The 19,009-nt window shown below is 39.4% G+C and overlaps 1 protein-coding gene and 1 non-coding gene across 2 annotated transcripts in view; both read left to right on the top strand.

Annotated features, from left to right (window-relative positions):
* Positions 1-16,047, top strand: part of LOC149187869 (F-box/kelch-repeat protein At2g44130-like) — a 63,960-nt gene extending 47,913 nt beyond the window's left edge. Inside the window, exon 3 of the mRNA XM_089409804.1 lies at positions 15,250-16,047. Within this exon, the coding sequence (XP_089265930.1) occupies positions 15,250-16,047 (798 nt within the window). The remainder of the gene's footprint in view (positions 1-15,249) is intronic.
* LOC149187870 (U6 spliceosomal RNA) lies at positions 13,018-13,120 on the top strand. Its single transcript, XR_016256661.1, has one exon. It is a non-coding gene; the product is annotated as a U6 spliceosomal RNA (small nuclear RNA).
* Positions 16,048-19,009: the final 2,962 nt, after the last annotated feature.

Below are 19,009 nucleotides of genomic sequence, written 5' to 3'. Positions count from 1 at the left end.
GTTGTGGCCAGTCAAGTTGTGGAGAGTCCGGTTATAGTTGTGATGGACATATGGAAGGCTCTCATCCCGTGTGCGTGGATGCTTTGAGTTGTACATGTTCATAATGTGTATGATCATATTGTTGATGACCTCTGTCTCGGCATCAATTTGGGGATGGAAAGCTATGGACTTAGTGATCTTGGTGTCCATCATTGACCAGAGACTGGACCAAAATGTATTGAGGAACATCCTCTCTCAATCTGAGACCATAGACTCTAATCATAAAGTTTACCCACACTCATTCAAAGAAGGGTTTAGCAGTGGCTTTTGTTGTGATATTCTTCTTGCATGTTTCCATAATCACCATCTTTGAGAATATGGTGCTGACCACAAAAACATAGTCGTTTCCATGCTTGGTAGAAGGAAGGCCCAACATGTAATCCATGGAGATGGACTCCCAAGGTCAACTAGGGACAGGCAACGGAGTATAGAGGTATTTCTTCTTGATGGTCGATTTGGAAATGGCACAGGCAGAGAAGGATCTGATCTACTTCCCGACATCCTGTCGAATATTCGGCCAATAGAAATACTTTTGGAGTATTGTCACTGTTTTCTCGACCCCGAAATGCCTAGTGGCCTGACTGTAATGCACTTCCCAAATTATCTTGGCTCGCTTGCTTGAAGGAACACAAAGGTTTCTAAGGTGGAATAACAAGGCATCGTCGAGGTGAAAATATGGAACTTGCTCCAAGAGCATCTGGAATGTGTGGCCGAATTTTGGGTCATGTTTGCAGAGAAGTGGCTAATCAGAAGTTTCATGCTCACAAGAGTTGAGCACGGTGATTAACTCCATTATCGGTGGTCGACTGAGGTATTCTGCAACATTATTGGTGCTACCCTTCTTATACTTGATATTCAAATGGAAATACTGCAAGTATGTGGACCACTTTTGATGGCAATCATTCTGCAGCTTCCCTTGCATCTGTATGAAATGCAATCGTCGGTGGTCTATGCCTATGACCATTTCCTTCCCCAAAATGTAATTCTTCCATTGTCAGCAGGCCTACACAATGGAATACATCTATTTTTCATAAGTGGGATACTTCCATACTATGTATGAAACTGTCTCACTGCGATATGCCACTGGATGCCCCTGTTGCGTAAGGACTGCCCCAATAGCATAGTGAGAGGCATCTGTCTCGATCTCAAATGGTTGTTGCAAGTATGGTAAAGTGAGCACTAGTGCAGAGCAGAGGTGATGTTTCAACTCTGCGAATTCCTTCTGTTGAGATTCATACCAAAACAATTTATCTCTCACTACTCCCTTACTGAATTGACTCAAGGGCCAAGTGATATGAGAGAATCCCAACACAAACTTGTGGTAGAAATTGGCAAGACCCAGAAATCTACGGAGCTCTGTCATAGTGATTGGGGCTGGCCAATCCCAAATAAATTGGATCTTGGTTGGATCCACATGCACCCCTTGTTCATCAATAATGTATCCCGGATACTGAACCTGGGTCATGCCCAAAATGAATTTCTCCAAATTGGCACATAGCTTATTTTGCCATAGTGTTTGGAGAACCCATCAGATGTGGTGGAGGTGCTCTTCCCAACTCTGGATCATCAAGTTCTTGATTCTCGATCTTCGTGGTGGAAATGGTGGCATTGGGCTCCGCATTGATAATATTCTTCCTTTTATCATTCCCCTTATTGGGTTCTGACTCAGGGTTATAACATGCATCTGATTTCGAAGCCTTTAGCTCGGCCACTAATGACTGCTTGGCATGACACTCACTTGTGTTGTGAGTGGAGTTCTTATGGAACTCACATCACTGTCTAGTGTCCTTCTTTGACTTAATGAAATTTTTCTTTACTTATGGCTTTAGTGGGTTGTCGTGGGCCACCCCACCTTGGCTTTGTCCTTTATTCTATGGTTTGGAGGCACCTTTCCCTTGCTTCAGATTCACGGATCCAAAGTCTTGCTTCTTTTGTTTAAACTTTTTCTCGATCTTGATGGCATATCTATATGCCATGCCGACCAAGGAGATGTCTAGGTGATCCAGGTGGATATTGGAGGCCACTTGACAAGTCCACTTTGACCCCTATCATTTTTTCTTTTAGCTTTTCAGTTTCCTTAATTATATCACAGTTTACTATTTTTAGCAATTTGTCAGGTCCTAAACTTCCAGAGTTGTTTTGAGGCCCTAGACAATGTGTTTTTGGGAAAACTAGGAGCAACATGGGTCCATGGACCAATGTTTCTCTTTCTAAACTTCTAGTTCTCAGATATATCTTTCTATTGAGATATCATGAGCGTCAAATAGAGATTGTATGCCAAACTTACGACCCCGGGAAGTTGATGTACCAATTTACCCAAACGGGGCCCACAGTTTGGTGTTTCATCTTCCAGGGTTAGGTTTTTGGATGTTTAGGATTTTCCATTGATTCTTAACAATAAATAGGCCTTCAAGCCTCATTGTAACACAGTTCAAAGGCATGTAGCCACCACATCTCTTCTCGGAGATAAGCTACCATTGCCCTAACTGGTTTATTTCCATTTCTGTTTGTAAGCATATTTCAGTATTTTACATTAATGAAATGAAGTACTATTTCTGCTGCATATTTGTGTATATGGTTATCTCTATATTTTATTGCATTCTTGTTTAAATCTAGATCAGCGGTATCAGAGCAGTTTGCTTTTTCTCTATTTTTCTTTGCATGTCCCTAACAATGTCAGGATATAAGGAGTTAGGGCTTGAACTAGTCTAACCTTTGCAAGACCAGCCTCGCAAATCCTAATGGCCTCCCATGGTAGATGAAAATAAATATAGAGGAGTAGGAGATCCTATCAAAATATTGCTTGAAGAAGCCCTCTAGTGACAAAGTAATGTGATCATGGATAGCTTTGCCTAGATCCTTTAGCAGCTACCCAGGGGCAATGCATCGACTTCCAGTAGCTACTCTGGAAATGCTACACTGTTTAAGGTACAAGTTAATTTTGAAATTTCCATATTCGAGGTTCAAATAGATGCAGATGTCATCGATAAATGGTTAAATCTACTCGAGGGTTATTTTTCTGTTCATGATTTTTCCAGTCGGGAAAATATTATTTTCACTCTTCCCAAAGCAACACCCCATGTCAAGGATTGGTGGGAAACCTACTGTGAGCAGAAGGATGAAATTATAGGCTCACTATTTTCGGTTGCACCCACTTGGAATTTATTCCGGGATGCCATCAAGTAGAAATACTATCCTATCGGAAGCTATGAGGATCAATACATAAATTTGACCACAATGCGGCAGGGAAGGAACCAAGACGTGCCGAAGTTTACATGTTTTTTCCATACCCTTCACACAAAGTTGGGTATCAAGGATTCAGAGAAGCATTTGGTACTCAAATACCATGGCTGCCTGCACAAGTACATCCACGAAGAAATATAATTCCTAAACATCTCCCCGCTCAACACTGCATACCGATATGCCATCAAGGTTGAGCAAAAGTTTAAACAAAAGAAGAGAAACTTTGGATCTGCGAATCCAAAGCAAGGGAAAGGTGCCCCAAAACTACAGAACAAAGGACAAAGCCAAGGTGGGGCAGCCAAAGACAACCTACCAAAGCTACTAGGAAAGAATGGTGCCTCAAAGCCGAAAAAGGACATGGGAAAGTGGTCTGAGTTCCATAAGAGCTCCACTCACAACACAAGTGAGTGTCGGGCCAAGTTGTCACTAGTGGCTAAGCTAAAGGTTTTAGATTCAGATGCAGGTTCTAACTCTGAGTCAACACTTGATAAGGGGAATGACAAAGGGAAGAAAATTATAGATTTGGAGCCCAACGCCACCATTGCCACCATGAAGATCCAAAAGGAGGAATCTGAAGATCCAGAGGAGGAGGAATGTCTCTTCCATTTCCAGATGTGGGTAAAGGGATCCCCACTATAGTTCATTATTGACAGCAGGATCCAGAAGAACCTCATTTCGGTAGAGGTCGTGAAACGGCTGGGCTTATCGACCACAACACATCCACAACCGTACACCAGCGGGTGGCTTCACAAGGACAGGATCTTCGCATGAGCCAGAAATGTTTCCTTCCATACAACATCAAGCCCTTCATGGATGAGGTATTGTGTGACATTGCTCCCCTTGAAGTTTGTGTTGTATTACTAAGACAACTATACCTGTGGAAGCGACATGCTGTGTATGAATCACGACCCCATGTTGTTATTGTTACTTTGGGAAATAAGTTGTACATGATACCAAAGGTAGCATTGACTACTGCCATCTCTTTGGTTACTAAAAAACAATGCAATAAGCTCATTTCCAAAAGTGGGATTTTTTTTCCTTATGATATGCCCTCAAGGAAAGAATAAGATGGTGGCCACGACCTTTAGACAAGGCCCCTCCACACGACAACTACAGATGGACAAGGTTGTGAAGGAGTACGAGGACATCTTCACCTCCCCTGCAGGGGTTCCTCTGTACTGTCAAGTCAAGCACTCCATCGATCCGACCTCAGGTGCGCTGCTGCCCAACAAGCCAATCTATCGATGCTCTGTGTTGGAGAATGATGAAATCAAGAGGCAGATTCAGGAGCTGCTACAGAAAGGTCACATCTGTCCTAGTTCATCGCCCTGTGGGAGCCCGATCGTGTTGGTACATAAGAAGGATTGGACTTGGAGACACTATATTGACTATCGGGCACTGAACAAGATCACTGTCCATAATAGGTAACTAATCCCATAGATTGATGACCTCCTAGACCAACTGAAGGGCTTAAAATATTAAGCAAGATCAATTTGAAGTCAGGATATCATCAGTTACCAATCGAACACTCCGATGTGTGGAAGACTACCTTCAAAGCCAAGTAGGGCATTTTCGAATTGTTGGTTATGCCTTTGAGATTGACGAATGCTCCTGCAACGTTCATGAGGCTAATGGATGACATCTTGTGGCCATTCACCAACTCATTTGTAGTGGTATACTTGGATGACATCCTGATCTTCAGCCAGAGTTGGGAAGAGCACTTCCACCACATCCGACAAGTTCTCCAAACACTGCGGAAACGCAATTTATGTGCTAATTTGGAGAAATGCACTTTTGGCATGACCCAGGTTCAGTATCTAGGATACACTATTGATGAAGAGGGGGCACATGTGGATCTAGCCAAGATCCAAGTCATTCAGGATTGCCCATCTCCAACGACTCTGACAGAGCTCTGCATCTTTCTAGGTCTTGCCAACTTCTACTGCAGGTTCGTGTTGGGATTTTCTCATATCACTTGGCCCTTGAGTCAAGTCACCAAGGGAGGAGCGAAATAAAAATTATTTTGGTCTGAATCTTAACAAAAGGCATTCACAGAGATGAAAGATCGCCTTTGCTCAGCACCAGTTCTTGCATTGTCATACTTTCAACAACCATTTGAGGTCGAGACAGATGCCTCTGACTATGCTATTGGGGCAGTCCTTACTCTACGCGGCCATCCAGTGGCATATCATAGTGATACACTTCCAGACACAGCCCAGAATTATCCCGCTTATGATAAAGAAATGTATTCCATTGTGTAGGCCTACCAGCAAAGGAAGCATTACATTTTGGGGAAGGAAATGGTCATTGACATAGACCACTAACCCCTGAAATTAATACAAACCCAAGGGAAATTTCCGAATGATCGCCATCAGAAGTGGTCCACATACTTGCAACAGTTCCATTTGAATATGAATTATAAGAAGGGCAACACCAATAATGTTGCAGATTTCCTCAGTCGACCATCGATCATGGAATTAACCACCATTCTCAACTCTTGTGGGCACGAGACTTCTTGTTGGCCACTTCTCTACAAAACTGACCTAGAATTCGGCCACACATACTAGACACTCTTAGAGGGTTAGCATGTTCCATATTTTCACCTCCAAGATGCCCTGTTATGCCACCTAGATCACCTTTGTTTTCCCTCAAGCGAGCTTGCCAAGATGATTTGGGAAGCACACTATAGTTGAGCTGTTGGGTATTTCAAGGTCAAGAAAATGGTGGCAATACTGCAAAAGTATTTCTGTTGGCCGAATCTTTGACAGGATGTCAGGAGGTACATCAAATCATGCATTACATGTGTAATTGCAAAAATTACTATTAAGAAGCAAGGCCTCTATACCCTGCTGCCTACCCCGAGTCAACCTTGGGAATCCATCTCCATGTATTACATGTCAGGTCTTCCTTCCAATAAGCATGGAAATGACTTTGTTTTTGTGGTCGTCGATAGGTTCTCAAAGATGACCATTATGGCGGCCTGCAAGAAGAATATCACAACAGAAGCCACTGCTAAACTCTTATTTGAATGAGTGTGGGTACATTTTGGGATACCACAGTCTATCATCTTAGATTGAGACAATAGATTCCTCAGTACATTTTGGTCCAGTCTCTAGTCGATGCTGGACACCAAACTCACTAAATCTACACCGTCCCATCCTCAAACTCATGGCCAGATAGAGTTAGTCAACAGGATGATCATACACATTCTACGCATGTACAACCAAAACATCCACGTACATGGGATGAGAGCCTCCCCTATGTTCAACATAGCTACAACCAGTCTCTCCACAGCTCGACTGGCCACAACCCTTTTTAGGTGGGTTTGGGATTCTAGCCACTATGTCCCATTGATGTGGCCATGCCATTTGCAACTACTCACGCAGATTCAACTCATGTCCAGTCCGAAGCATATAAGGCAAAGAAATTCATTGAGCACATCCAACAAATTCACTAGCGGGTTCATGATATTCTGGAGAAATCAAATTCCAAGTACAAGCAGCGACATGATCAACATCAGGTGCCACACAAGTTTTAGGTGGGCAACAAATTCTGGTTGCATTTGCAAAAGGAACGCCTTATAAGAGCCTATCAGAAACTCAAACCACTCTGATATGGTCCTTACACCATTACCATGGCTATGGGAGACAATGCAATTGAGCTCAGCATTCCCCCATCCCTTGGCCTGCACCTACTGTTCAATGTGGACCACCTTCGGCCATACTTTCCACCATTACTAGACACATCCGACATTGCAGAACAGCTCACACCCATAGAGTTAAATCTATATTGCATGGAACAAGATGCAACTTATTAGATCATGAACACACAGATCAAGCACACTCGCTAGCAGAGTATCCAACTATATTGAGTTGTCAAAGTAGGCCAACTCCTTCCCCAGGGAAAGTGGCTCACTAGGGACCAAGTTCAATAGAAGTTTCCTCATCTCATGGAGGAACTCAACGCAATGGGTATCATTGATTCCTAAGGGGGGAGGAATGATCTATGTGGATATTGGTGGCCACCCACCAAGTCCAGTTGGACACCCACCATTGTTTCTTTCAGCTTTTCAATTTCCTTAATTATATCGCAATTTACTATTTTTAGCAGTTTTTCGTGACCTAAACTTCTGGAGCTGGTTTTAGGCCCTAATGATGTTTTTTGGGAAAACTGAGAGCAATTTCTCTTCCCAAAGTTGTAGTTCTCTAATAGATCTTTCTAACGATATATTTTGCGAGTCAAACAAAGATCATATGCCAAAGTTATGACCCTGGGAAGTTGATGTACCAATTTACCCAAACGGGGCCCGCAGTTTGGCGTTTGATCTTCTAGGGTTAGGTTTTTTGATGTTTAGGGTTTTCCATTGCTTCTCAAAAATAAATAGGCCTTCGAGCCTCATTGTAACATAGTTCAGAGACATGCATCTGCCACATCTCTTCTCAGAGATAGGCTACCATCACCCTAGATGGTTTATTTCCATTTCTGTTTGTAAGCATATTTCAGTATGTTACATTAATGAAATGAAGTATTATTTCCACTATATCTTTGTGTATATGGTTATCTCTGTATTTTTTTGCATTCCTATTTAAATCTATATCACTAGGAATTCCATATCGCCTTAGATGTACTTGTGGAGATATTCGTAGTACTTGAGAACCAAATGCTTCTCAGAATCCTTTATACCCAACTTCCTGCGAAGGGTATGAAAAACATTTGCAAATCCGGCACATCTTGGTCCCTTCCATGTCATAGTGTTGTCTACTTTATGTATTTATCCTCATAGCTCTCGGCATGGTAGTACTACTCCTTGATGGCACCCTGGAATGAGTTCCAAGTGGGTGTCGCAGAAAAAAATGAGTTCATACTCTCATCCTTCTACTCACAATAAGTTTCCCACCAGTCCTTGACATGGGGGGCTGCCTTAAGAAGTGATAAAGTGATCTTTTCCCGGCTGGAAAAATCATGAATGTAAAAATATCCCTTCAGGAGATTTAACGATTTATTTACAATGTCTGCATCTATCTAACTCTCAAATATTGAGATTTCAAAGTTAACTTGTACTTTAAAGGGTGTGGTGCTTCGAGAGTAGTTGTCAGAAGTAGATGCGTCACCCTTGGGTAGCTACTGAAGGATCTAGACAAAGTTGTCCATCATCGCATTTCTTTTGTCGCTTGACGGCTTCTTCGAACAAGATTTTGATAGAAGCTCCTACCCCCTCATATTCCTTTTCATCTGCCATGGGAGGTCGTCGAAATTTGCAAGGCTGGCCTTGCAAATGTTCAATTACTTCAAGCCTTAACTCATTATATCCTGACCTCGTTGGGGACATGCAAAGAAAAAAAAAGAAAGCGCAGATTGCTCTGATACCAATGATCTGGATTTAAACATGAATGCAAAAAATTACATATATAACTATAAATACAAAGATGCAGTAGAAATAACACTTCATTTTATTAATATCAAATACTGAAATATGCTTACAAATAAAATGGAAATAAGACTAGCTCAGGCGATAGTAGCTTATCTCTGAGAAGAGATGTGGCGGCTACATGCCTCTAAGTTGTGTTAAAATGATACTCGAAGGCCTATTTATTGTTTAAAAACAATGGAAAATCCTGAACATCCAAAAAATTAACCCTAGGAGATGAAGCACCAAACTAAGGGCCCTGTTTGGGTAAATTGGTACATCAACTTTGCGGGGTCATAACTTTGCCATACGATCTCCATTTGACGTGCACAATACCTCGCTAGAAATATCTATCCGAGGGCTAAAAATTTTGAGTAAGCAACATTGATATGACCCATGGTGCTCCTACTTTTCCCAGAAAATGTTTTTTAGGACCTCAAAATGGGTCTAGAAGTTCAGGACCCGAAAAAATGCCAAAAATAGTAAATTGTGCTACAAATAAGGAAACTGAAAAAATAAAAGAAACAATGGTGGGGTCCAACTAGAATAGGTAGAGGGCCACCAATATCTGCCTCGATCAACTAAAAATGATCTATTGGTAAGCATGCCCTCATACCACTTGTCAGAGGCGTCAACTTAAATCACATCACCATAGTAATATTTTTTTTATACCAAGTGAGTAAAAATGTAAATACAAAAGCAATATTGAAGAAATTTGCATAAGTACTAGATACATTCATGTATTCATAACACTATGCCATAACATGGCACCCTTATATGTGGAAATAAGAAGTTATAATTTCAAAGCTAATATATAGATGTTTATTTGGGTATCTAGAAATCCACGACGTAACCAACCTCCCAACCTTGAGAACGGCAATTATGTCCTCCCCAAAGACTTAATACTAGACAATTTAAATCGGCGACCCAACAAGGTAATTTTTCAAGAAACAGGCTTCCTTCGTTCAGGCTGAACAAAATGCAGTGAACTCAGGCTTCCACTGGTTGTCTATCCAACTTAAGAATTTCCTCATGCAATGTCATGCCTACCCTCATCGACCTCCATAAGGGTTTCTACTTGCTATCTTCTTCTCAATGCCTCCAATCTCTGTTTGGCTAATCGTTTCAGATTTACTTTTATCTCCATGTAAAGAACAATAACTGAATTGTAAGGTAAACGATCTATCTTTGTTTTCATAAGTGAGTTCCAAGATACCCGTCTATAAAATAAACTTATAGTTAATTTCATTAATCAAAATTCTTCTCATTGTTTATTCCACAAAGTCTATATAATTTTTCACAAAGTCAGTGTAACTAACGGTTTCACAAAGTAAATGTAAATAACCAGACAAATAATACTTTACCGATGGTGTTACAGTGTTCCATCTTTCTTTATGTAAGTAACACGTTCATGATTTGGGCTCACTATAATAACATTGTATTAGTATTTCCAAGTTTCTAAATCAATATTTTTTCAAAATTATTTTGTTTCCAAATTATTTTTCAATATTTTTTCAAAATTATCTTGTTTCCCAATTATTTTTACTATTAGTATAATGAAATTTATTTAAAATATTAAAACTTTAAAATTAAATTAAATTAAAAAATATATTAAATTTGATTGTTTTTTTTTTAAATTGGATAATGGATAGAAACAAAATAAATTAAATAAAAATTATAAAAAAACCAAAGTCTTAAAGTTAATATTTTTATAATAATTTATATTCTCTCTTTTAATTATTAATATATCATAGCTATTATTTTCATTATTTCATTTGTTATTACATTAAAATTCATCTCCAAAATAATTTGTGGCGAACTCAAAACCTTAGTCATCCAATATCGCCTTTTATAAGGTTCATATGTTATTAAAAATAATTTAATTATATAGATAATTATTAAATAAATTAAGGTCTATATTCTCACAGGTTCAAAAGTTGATATTCTCACCATTTTTTTTTTTAATTATTGATATCCCATAATTCTTATTATTATTATTATTATTAATTTATGATAATGTGATTAACTATTTCAATATTCTCATTTGTTAATACATTCAAATTATTTTCCAAAGAAATTTTGGGTCAATTCAAAACCTTACCATCTAATAGGACTTTGTTTGGGCTAATTCAAAACCTTATCGTCTAATATGTCCTTGTTATAGGGTTTAAATTTTATTAAAAATATCTTTATTATATTGATAAGTATATTTATTTTAGAATAGGTCTTCACAAATTTTAATTTAATTATTAGTAGATATGAACGAGATGGTGAAGATTTATCCTCTTTCAAATATGCTAGGATATATATAGTAGTATACATAGATCAAGTGTTTAGATTTATCTTCAATTAGTTATGCTCTTTTAATTAATTTATCTCAAATTAATTAATTAATTAAAGAAAATGTCATATCAACAAGTGCAAGATTATGTATGTGTTATTAATAAGTCATAATATTGGCCCATGGTATTGCAATAAAAGCTATTTACAAATTAAAAACTGTCATTATAAAGTAGGTGAAACTCCATTATTAAGTATATCATTTAATTCATATACTAATTATTTTTATAATTAATAATAATAATAATAATAATAATTTAACTAATTTTTATGGTGTGAGATGCATTTTAATACTTATGATGGATTGATGCATATTGACATAATAATAATAAAATTGTAATTTAATTAATTTTTATAACTGTGATATGTGTTTTGATGTTCTCACATATCTATCCATTATGCATGTAAAAATAAAAAAATTGACATATTACCACTGTAACTTGTTAAGTTAATTGCGCTTATTGTAATCTATGCATATATAAACAATGACAATGTGATACAAAATAGAACTATATTAGCTTTTACCTTCTACAGTGGAGCATATTAGCGTATATAAGTTACAATATATTTTCATGTCTATAGTTCAACATGGATACACAAGATTGTATTAATTTAAGTTCGGCCAATTGATTTATCTGACCATTCATATCCCAAGACCTGAGTCATTTACCTCCACGAGTGACTCAACAACGACATTTATCGCTCCCGTAGTCCTGGTCATCCGTGGTATTAATGATGTAGCTGTTGCACCTGGCCAAGGTATGGTGTATTTACTCAAGATGCGGGTTGGCCTGTGGTACTGTCTTGTTGTCAGCGTTGAAGGGAGCTCCACATCAATGATGCCTGGTCTTCGAGATGATCGAACGACGGGGAAGAGTTTTGAATATCTATGCCTCGGACACTAGATGTCACTCCTCCATTTCTATCTTTCCGGCGAGGTTTATTAACTATTTCGAAGAGGTTTTTGCTTCGAGCTATGGTAGGTTTACAGTCCTGAAACTTTGGACAAATAGTTTGTCGATGTGCAAAAAAATCTATACAAGGCTTTATTCGGCTCTGGTTCATTCTCCTAGGCAGGTGAAAAATGTTCCTCCATTTCTGAGTAAGGATAATTAAAAAAAAGAGAAGCCTTTGTTTTTCTTCTTTTGAATGTAACATGGTTAAAGAACTCAACTCAACGGATTCGGGTCAAAGACATTTACAATGCAATGATTGATGGTCCCACTGCTGGCTCTGTTCCATTGTTTCCTCTATCACTATGGAAAGTGACATGCCCACTCAAAATGATTCTATTTTGCTCCCTGGCCTTCTCCAACAGAAATCTCTCTTGGGAGGTTCTTCAAAAGAGGGGCTGGAATGGTCCGGGCCGCTGTTCCATGTGCCATTCAGATCACAAGACAAATGCTCACATGTTCTTTCAATGCGCCAACTCTCTACAAATCTGGTATGAATTGTCTTTATCTTTTTGTTTCTCTTACCGAGTTTTTGCTTCTGTACAGGAGGGCTACAGGTGGTGGAGTGAGCAAAGTATTCCTTTGCGCTCCTTGTTTGTAACGGTTGTCTGGCTACTATGGAAATGGAGGAATGATTGTATTTTTGAAGATCACAGAGCCCCTCTTGCATCCATACTGATGTGAATTACTGAATGTTCAATCACTCCTGTCTCGTAGGGATTTTTTCCTACAGGTTTTGATGATGACATTTTTTATTTCATTCTCTTTCTACAGTCATGGCTTTCGCTGGGCTGTTTTGCATATGAACATTTTGTTGTTCCTACCTCCTTCATAAGGATTATATGTCATATTATCTGTTTCAGCCGGTTTGGGATGCATCATCCATTATCTGCATTTCTCTCTTTCTTATTTCTTTTCAGGAACGCTGAGGTTCATCCAGGCATGAATATCTGACTATGTATATGTGTTTCATTATATTCTCTTAATATAATCTATCTGGTTTTTTCTCTCTGAAAAAAAATGGTTTCGTGCATTGTCTCTTCCGAGACATCCGATAAAATTGGAACGATACAGAGAAAATTAGCATGGCCCCTGCCCATGGATGACATGCACAAATCGAGAAATGGTCCAAATTTTTTCTTCCTGAAAATGGTTTCGTGCACAAATTTTGTAACTTCTATTAATTTTCGTTTCAGGTGGAAAGGCGGCGTGAATGGAGCCCAGGGTTTGGGGAAAACACTGAGTTCAGTTGCTCATATTGGGCACGAAATAGTCATATGGACAAATCCACCGGGTATTTATGTTTTTCTTAGCTTAAGCTCGAAAGGCTGGGATAGCCATGAGTTTTAGATTCTAGAAGGATTTCTCTGCTACATACCTTGACTATCTCTGGTAATTTGTTTTTAAAATTATCATCGGGTTTTTCTAAGGCGAAGTTTGTATATTATTTTAAGGGTATGGGGTTATCTCTGTGACCGATATCTGAACTGATTATACTCTACATTCTAAGCTATGAGGCAAAGAGAATCTATGGTTTTGCAATCGCGTGATTTTCATTGTTCATCTTTAGTTTCCTCTCTATCTTTCAAATGGTTTATATATATAATGAGGGACCATGTTTTATTGAGATAGAATGGTACTTCCCGTACTTTGTTCTTTCATTCAGGTGAAAAAGAAAAATAAAAATAAAAAAATTTCCAACATCCACAAAATGTTTCCCTTTGGGGCAAGGCTCCATAATCAGCTACCATGTTTTATCGAGAATGTTACTCCAATTTTCCCGTACGTTGTTCTTTTATTCCAAATTAAACGTAAAAAAAGAAAAAAAGGTAAAATAATTTTCAACATCCACAAAATGTTTCCCTTTGGAGCAAGGCTCCATAATTAGCGGCCATGTTTTATGGAGATTGGTATTTTCCCGTACTTTGTTTTTTTGGTTCCAATTTAAACGTAAAAAAGAGAAAAAAGGTTAAAATAATTTCCAACATTAGGGACCATGTTTTATCGAGATGGAATGGTACTAGGATTTTCCTGTACTTTGTTCTTTCATCCCAAGTTAAATGTAAAAAAAATTGAAATAATTTCCAACATCTACCAAATGTAACGTAAAAAAAAATTGAAATAATTTCCAACATCTACCAAATGTTTCCCTTTGGGACAAGGCTCCGTAAATTAGTGATCATTTTTTAAATGAAAAGAAAAAAAAAGAATAAAAAATTAAAGCCATTTTCAACATCCACCGAATGTTTCCCTCTGGAACAAGACTTCATAATTACGGCCAACTACCCAATATAATTAAATGAAAAAAAAAACCATTTCCAACCTCAACCAATTGTTTTCCTTTGGAACAAATCTTTCCCTTTGGAGCAAGACTCCATATTTATGGCCGATGTTTTACCAATATAATTAAATGAAAAAAAACGCCATTTCTCACCTCAACGAATTGTTTAGCCTTGGAACAACTCTCCATAATTAAAGTCAATGTATTACCATTGACTAAACTTAGAAAATTACTTTTATTCTAAATAAACCAATAAAAAAATAATACAAAGTTAAAACCATTTCCAATATTTATATTTTTTAACATGGTTAAATTAAATAAAGACCAGATCCATCAAGATAGTGAGTTCAAATTTTGTATAAAAGCGATTAATAGGCCAGGTCAAGACCAAGTGACACCCCATCGTATTTTATTAAAAATAAAATAATAAGAAAGTTAAGTAGTTCAAAGCCACTTATTCAAATTTCCATATATTGACTGTCATCGAAAGTAAAAGTGAAGTCTTCAAAACCTCTTTATCAAGTTTCCCTATAAATATAAGCTCATTCTTTTACGAGAGATAACCCTTGTTATTTTACGAGTGATTCACGATTTCTAGTTGAAAGCTATTGATCAGCGTTCCGATTGATTTTATCGATCAGTGTTCCGATTGATCTCACTAGCTTTCTGTAAGTAACGAGTTCATGATTTGGGCAGTCTTTTAGTATTTACAAGTTTTCATATCAGTATTTTGTCAGATTCATATCTAACTATTTGTACAATGAATTTAAGTTTTTACTCCACGTTAACAATAGGATGACTTTATGTTTTTACTCAACATTTTAACACCTAAAAGTAACAAGTTGTGATTCAGAACAGATGGATTGATAATAAGTGACTTTTTTAAATGAAGTATTAATTCGATTATCTAACTAAGATGTTAATATCACATTTTTGTTGGAGACGATTTTTAGTTTTGAGCTTTCGTTTAATTTCTTTTATTTCAGGTCAAAGTGAACAACATGCTGGGTAGATCAAAGAGTCTAGCACTGCGACTCCGACAAAAGGAGGAGATCATTCCTAATCTTCCAGATGATGTAGCTCGTACCTGTCTGCTTAGAGTGCCGTACAAATGGCACTCTCAGCTAAAACTTGTCTGCAGAAAATGGAGAGACATAGTGAGCGAGGCCAAGTTCTACGAGGACCGAATGACCACTGGAAAAGGGGAGCAGTTTATATGTATGATTATGCTTTTTAGAAATTCAGATCCGCTTAGCAGCGGAATAGTAGTGTTCGACCCTGTCACGCGCAGCTGGGAAATGCTACGCCAGAATCCCGATTTCCCTAGGGGAATTATTCCATTGTCCTGTGCCTGCGTTTGCGTTAATGGGAAACTAGTTGTCATCGGTGGATATCATCCAGATATATCGAAAAGCATGACGACGGTTTATATTTTTGACTTAGCGTCTGCCAAATGGCACAAAGGAACCGACATGCCCACCAAAAGTTACGCCTTCGCCTGCTCCGTATCTTCCACTGCCGGGGTTATCTACGTTGCCGGAGGGATGTATGGCGAGACTATGTTATTCGCAGCAGAGGCTTACAATGTGGAAGAAGACAGATCGCAAATTCTTCCTCCAATGACCCAACAAGGAGGCGTGTGTCATGGAGTTTTTTTAGCAGATAAATTCTTTGTATGCCGGGATCGTGAAATCAATGCAGAAATTTTTTATACAAAGACGGGCCTCTGGAGAGGGGTGATTATATGTGGAGTTTCCAGCGATCCGACAAGTTGCCGTGCATAGTTGCTTCTGGGCACTTGTATGCGTCCACTGAAACAGAGTTGATGAAATACAATCCTGAGGAAAACGATTCGGTTGTTCAAAGTGTTCTTCCCACACAATTTCGTGGTATTGAGTGTACTGCAGAGTGGCGCGGCTATACTTTTGTGTGTAAGCACTCTATCCGTTATCGTCGTGAGGTTTGTTATCCGCTGAACCGGTCGACTAACGGGCTGATCAGCGTACCCGAAAGCTTTCCCAGGGTAACTATGTTTGCTGCAACCGTGAATGTAAGGTTCTCGAGTTCTACCCGAGCGCGGGCGCGGTTGGGCGCGATGAACGACAGGTGTAGGGGCGGTCTACGGGCACTCGGGCGCACGGCCGGGCGCAGGCGCACGAGGTGTGCGCGGGCTGCACGACGGGCGGGCGAGGGCTGCACGACGGGCAGGCAAGGCGACACGGGAATGCAACAAAGGTGTGACGATAAAGTGCGATGGGTAAAATAAACTAAGGCAATGTGCGATAGAAGACATATACCCCCGTGGGCGTGGAGAGACATAAGCGCAAGCCGACATAGCTATGGGTTGGCCGACTTACATCTGGGCGTAGTGAAGGGGTGTATTGACACTATTTGGGGGTCGTTTGGAGTGCCACCACCCACACAGAAGAACACATATATATTCATGCGTTGATACCTCATTTGGAACAAGCAAGTGGCGCAGAAATAGTACGCACTAGCTCAAGGGGGAAAGTAGTGGGCAGTGTTGAGAGAGGTGTGCATAGCTCATGCGCACAATTCAAAGGCGCAGTTTTATTGTTACTTGGAGTGGGTTAAGGGTTGGGCAAGGTGTGCTCAAGGTTGTTTTCTACAAAGATTTGTGTTGGACTTGACAAAGATGTTTTGGTGACCCGGGTGGGCACTCATCCTTTGTGTAAGGTATGCACATGTAATTGTAAAACATTGATTTTTCCTATATTGTAAAATATTCTAAGTATTGACTTGGAGCTTGCCAAGCATTACTTGTATGATTGTATTATGAAGAAAGATTGCTTATAATATATATTGTCGGACAAACTTGTTCAGGTGTTGCCCCTCCCCTTTATACTGTGCAATTGTTATTGTCTTTTATAATTGCTATGGATAATGAATGAGTATGGGCTTCATTGGTATAAAGGTTAAATGAAAGTTTACTTGGTTGCGAAACACAAACTAAGTAAGGACAAGCGAATTAGGCGTAGTTCATGAATGTTAGTATTGGTGAAAAGAAAGTGTTCGGTGGTGCCGCACCTCGCTATAAGTAGTTGGAAAACTATCGCAGGTGTAGGGGCGTGACATGTGGTATCAGAGCTTGGTTTGAGCTGGTGTTGGAGCAAGGTTTGCTCGTGAAAGGTTTGAAGCTTGTGAACAGGTTCAGGTGCTGAAACATTGAAGCTGGTACACACTTGACAGGTGAGAACAAGACTTTGGTTTGAAGCCGTTGAGCAGGGTTGCTCGTAACAGTGGAAAGGGTGCTTGCAGGTGAAGGAAACCGTTTCACACAAGTGGAACAAGGGTTGGTTCTAGTTGCAGGTGACTTGGTAAAGCTGTTGGATGGTCGAAACTAGATTGCAAAGGAGAAAGAAGTTGTTAGAGATGGCAGTTGAATCTCAGGCTCGGTCTAGTCATGTTGTGAAGAATATTACTATTGGGTTCATTGAAAAGGTGTTGGAAAAGATGGAGGATATGGAGACTTCTTGGGATAAGAAGATGGACTTGTTCGCTAAAGAACAAGAGGCCAATTCGAAGATGAAGGAAGAGATCGATGAACTCCGAACACAACACGATGAACTCCGGACACAATATGAGTACACTGATCTTATGTGTACACAACTTGAAGTATGGGTCAAGGAGGTTGAAGAAGCAAGGGATCAGGGTCTTGCAGAGATCGTGAACTTGAAGAAAACTCTTGACAAAGCCAAGGATGAGATCGCGGTGTTGAAGAATGCCGTCAGGGATAACTCAGGTGGAGGAGTGCCTCATGTGAAGGTCGAAGAACCGGAATCTTATGATGGCACAAGGAATGCAAAGACTCTTGGCAACTTTCTATGGGACATGGAGAAATACTTGGAACGGTTGGATCTATCTGATGATGAGACAAAGGTCAAGGTAGCTGCTCAGTTCTTAACAAAGGATGCTAAGATGTGGTGGCGAAGGAGGTTGGATTAGATTGCCAATGGTAGGTATGATAACATTACTTCATGGGATGACATGAAGAAGGCTTTGCAGACCCATTTCAGTCCTCAGGATGAAACATGGGAAGCAAGGATGAAGATTAAGTACATAAAGCAGACTGAGAGCCTACAAGCATATCAGCGGGAGTTTACAAGTGCAGCTCTGGAACTTCCTGACATGGCGGAGAGGGACAAGGTGTTCAACTTCATTATTGGTTTGAAGCCTTGGGCATGCAATGAAGTGAAGAGGCAGAAGATTAGGACACTTGAAGAATCTTTTGTTGTTGTTGACAGGTTGGTGGAGCATTATGATGAGACTTCTGATGATAGGAAGAAGAAGTTCGATAAACTAAAAGATAAGAAGAAGGATGATGCTTCGAAATCAGATGATAGTTTGAAGACGAAGAAAGCCTTGAAGTGTTGGATATGTGCTGGACCACACACGGTGAAGAATTGTCCTTCTAAACCAAAGGTGGCTGCTATTGCACAATCTGATGTGAAGAATGAAAATGCTTCTGTGGGGATGATGCAGATACTTGGTGCTTTTGCTACTACGGAGGTGGTCTCTAGGAGAGATCCTGAGAGGAACAGATTGGAGTATGCTCGAATGAAGGTTGGAGGTGCTGATGTACTCACTTGGTGGATAGTGGGGCTTCTCGCAACTTCATGGGTGAAGATACTGCGAGACGAATTGGGCTAAAATTTGTACCGGCAAAGGCACAAATGAAGACAGTGAATTCTCCTCCTATTGAGATTCTTGGTATAGCTAAGAGGG

This window comes from Pinus tabuliformis, chromosome 3_1, assembly GCF_031772625.1.
Source record: "Pinus tabuliformis cultivar Carrire ecotype Pingquan chromosome 3_1, CPIR1, whole genome shotgun sequence".
NCBI lineage: Eukaryota > Viridiplantae > Streptophyta > Pinopsida > Pinales > Pinaceae > Pinus > Pinus tabuliformis.
The sequence above is the reverse complement of the archived record's forward strand: the minus strand, read 5'-3'. Positions and strand labels throughout refer to the sequence as shown.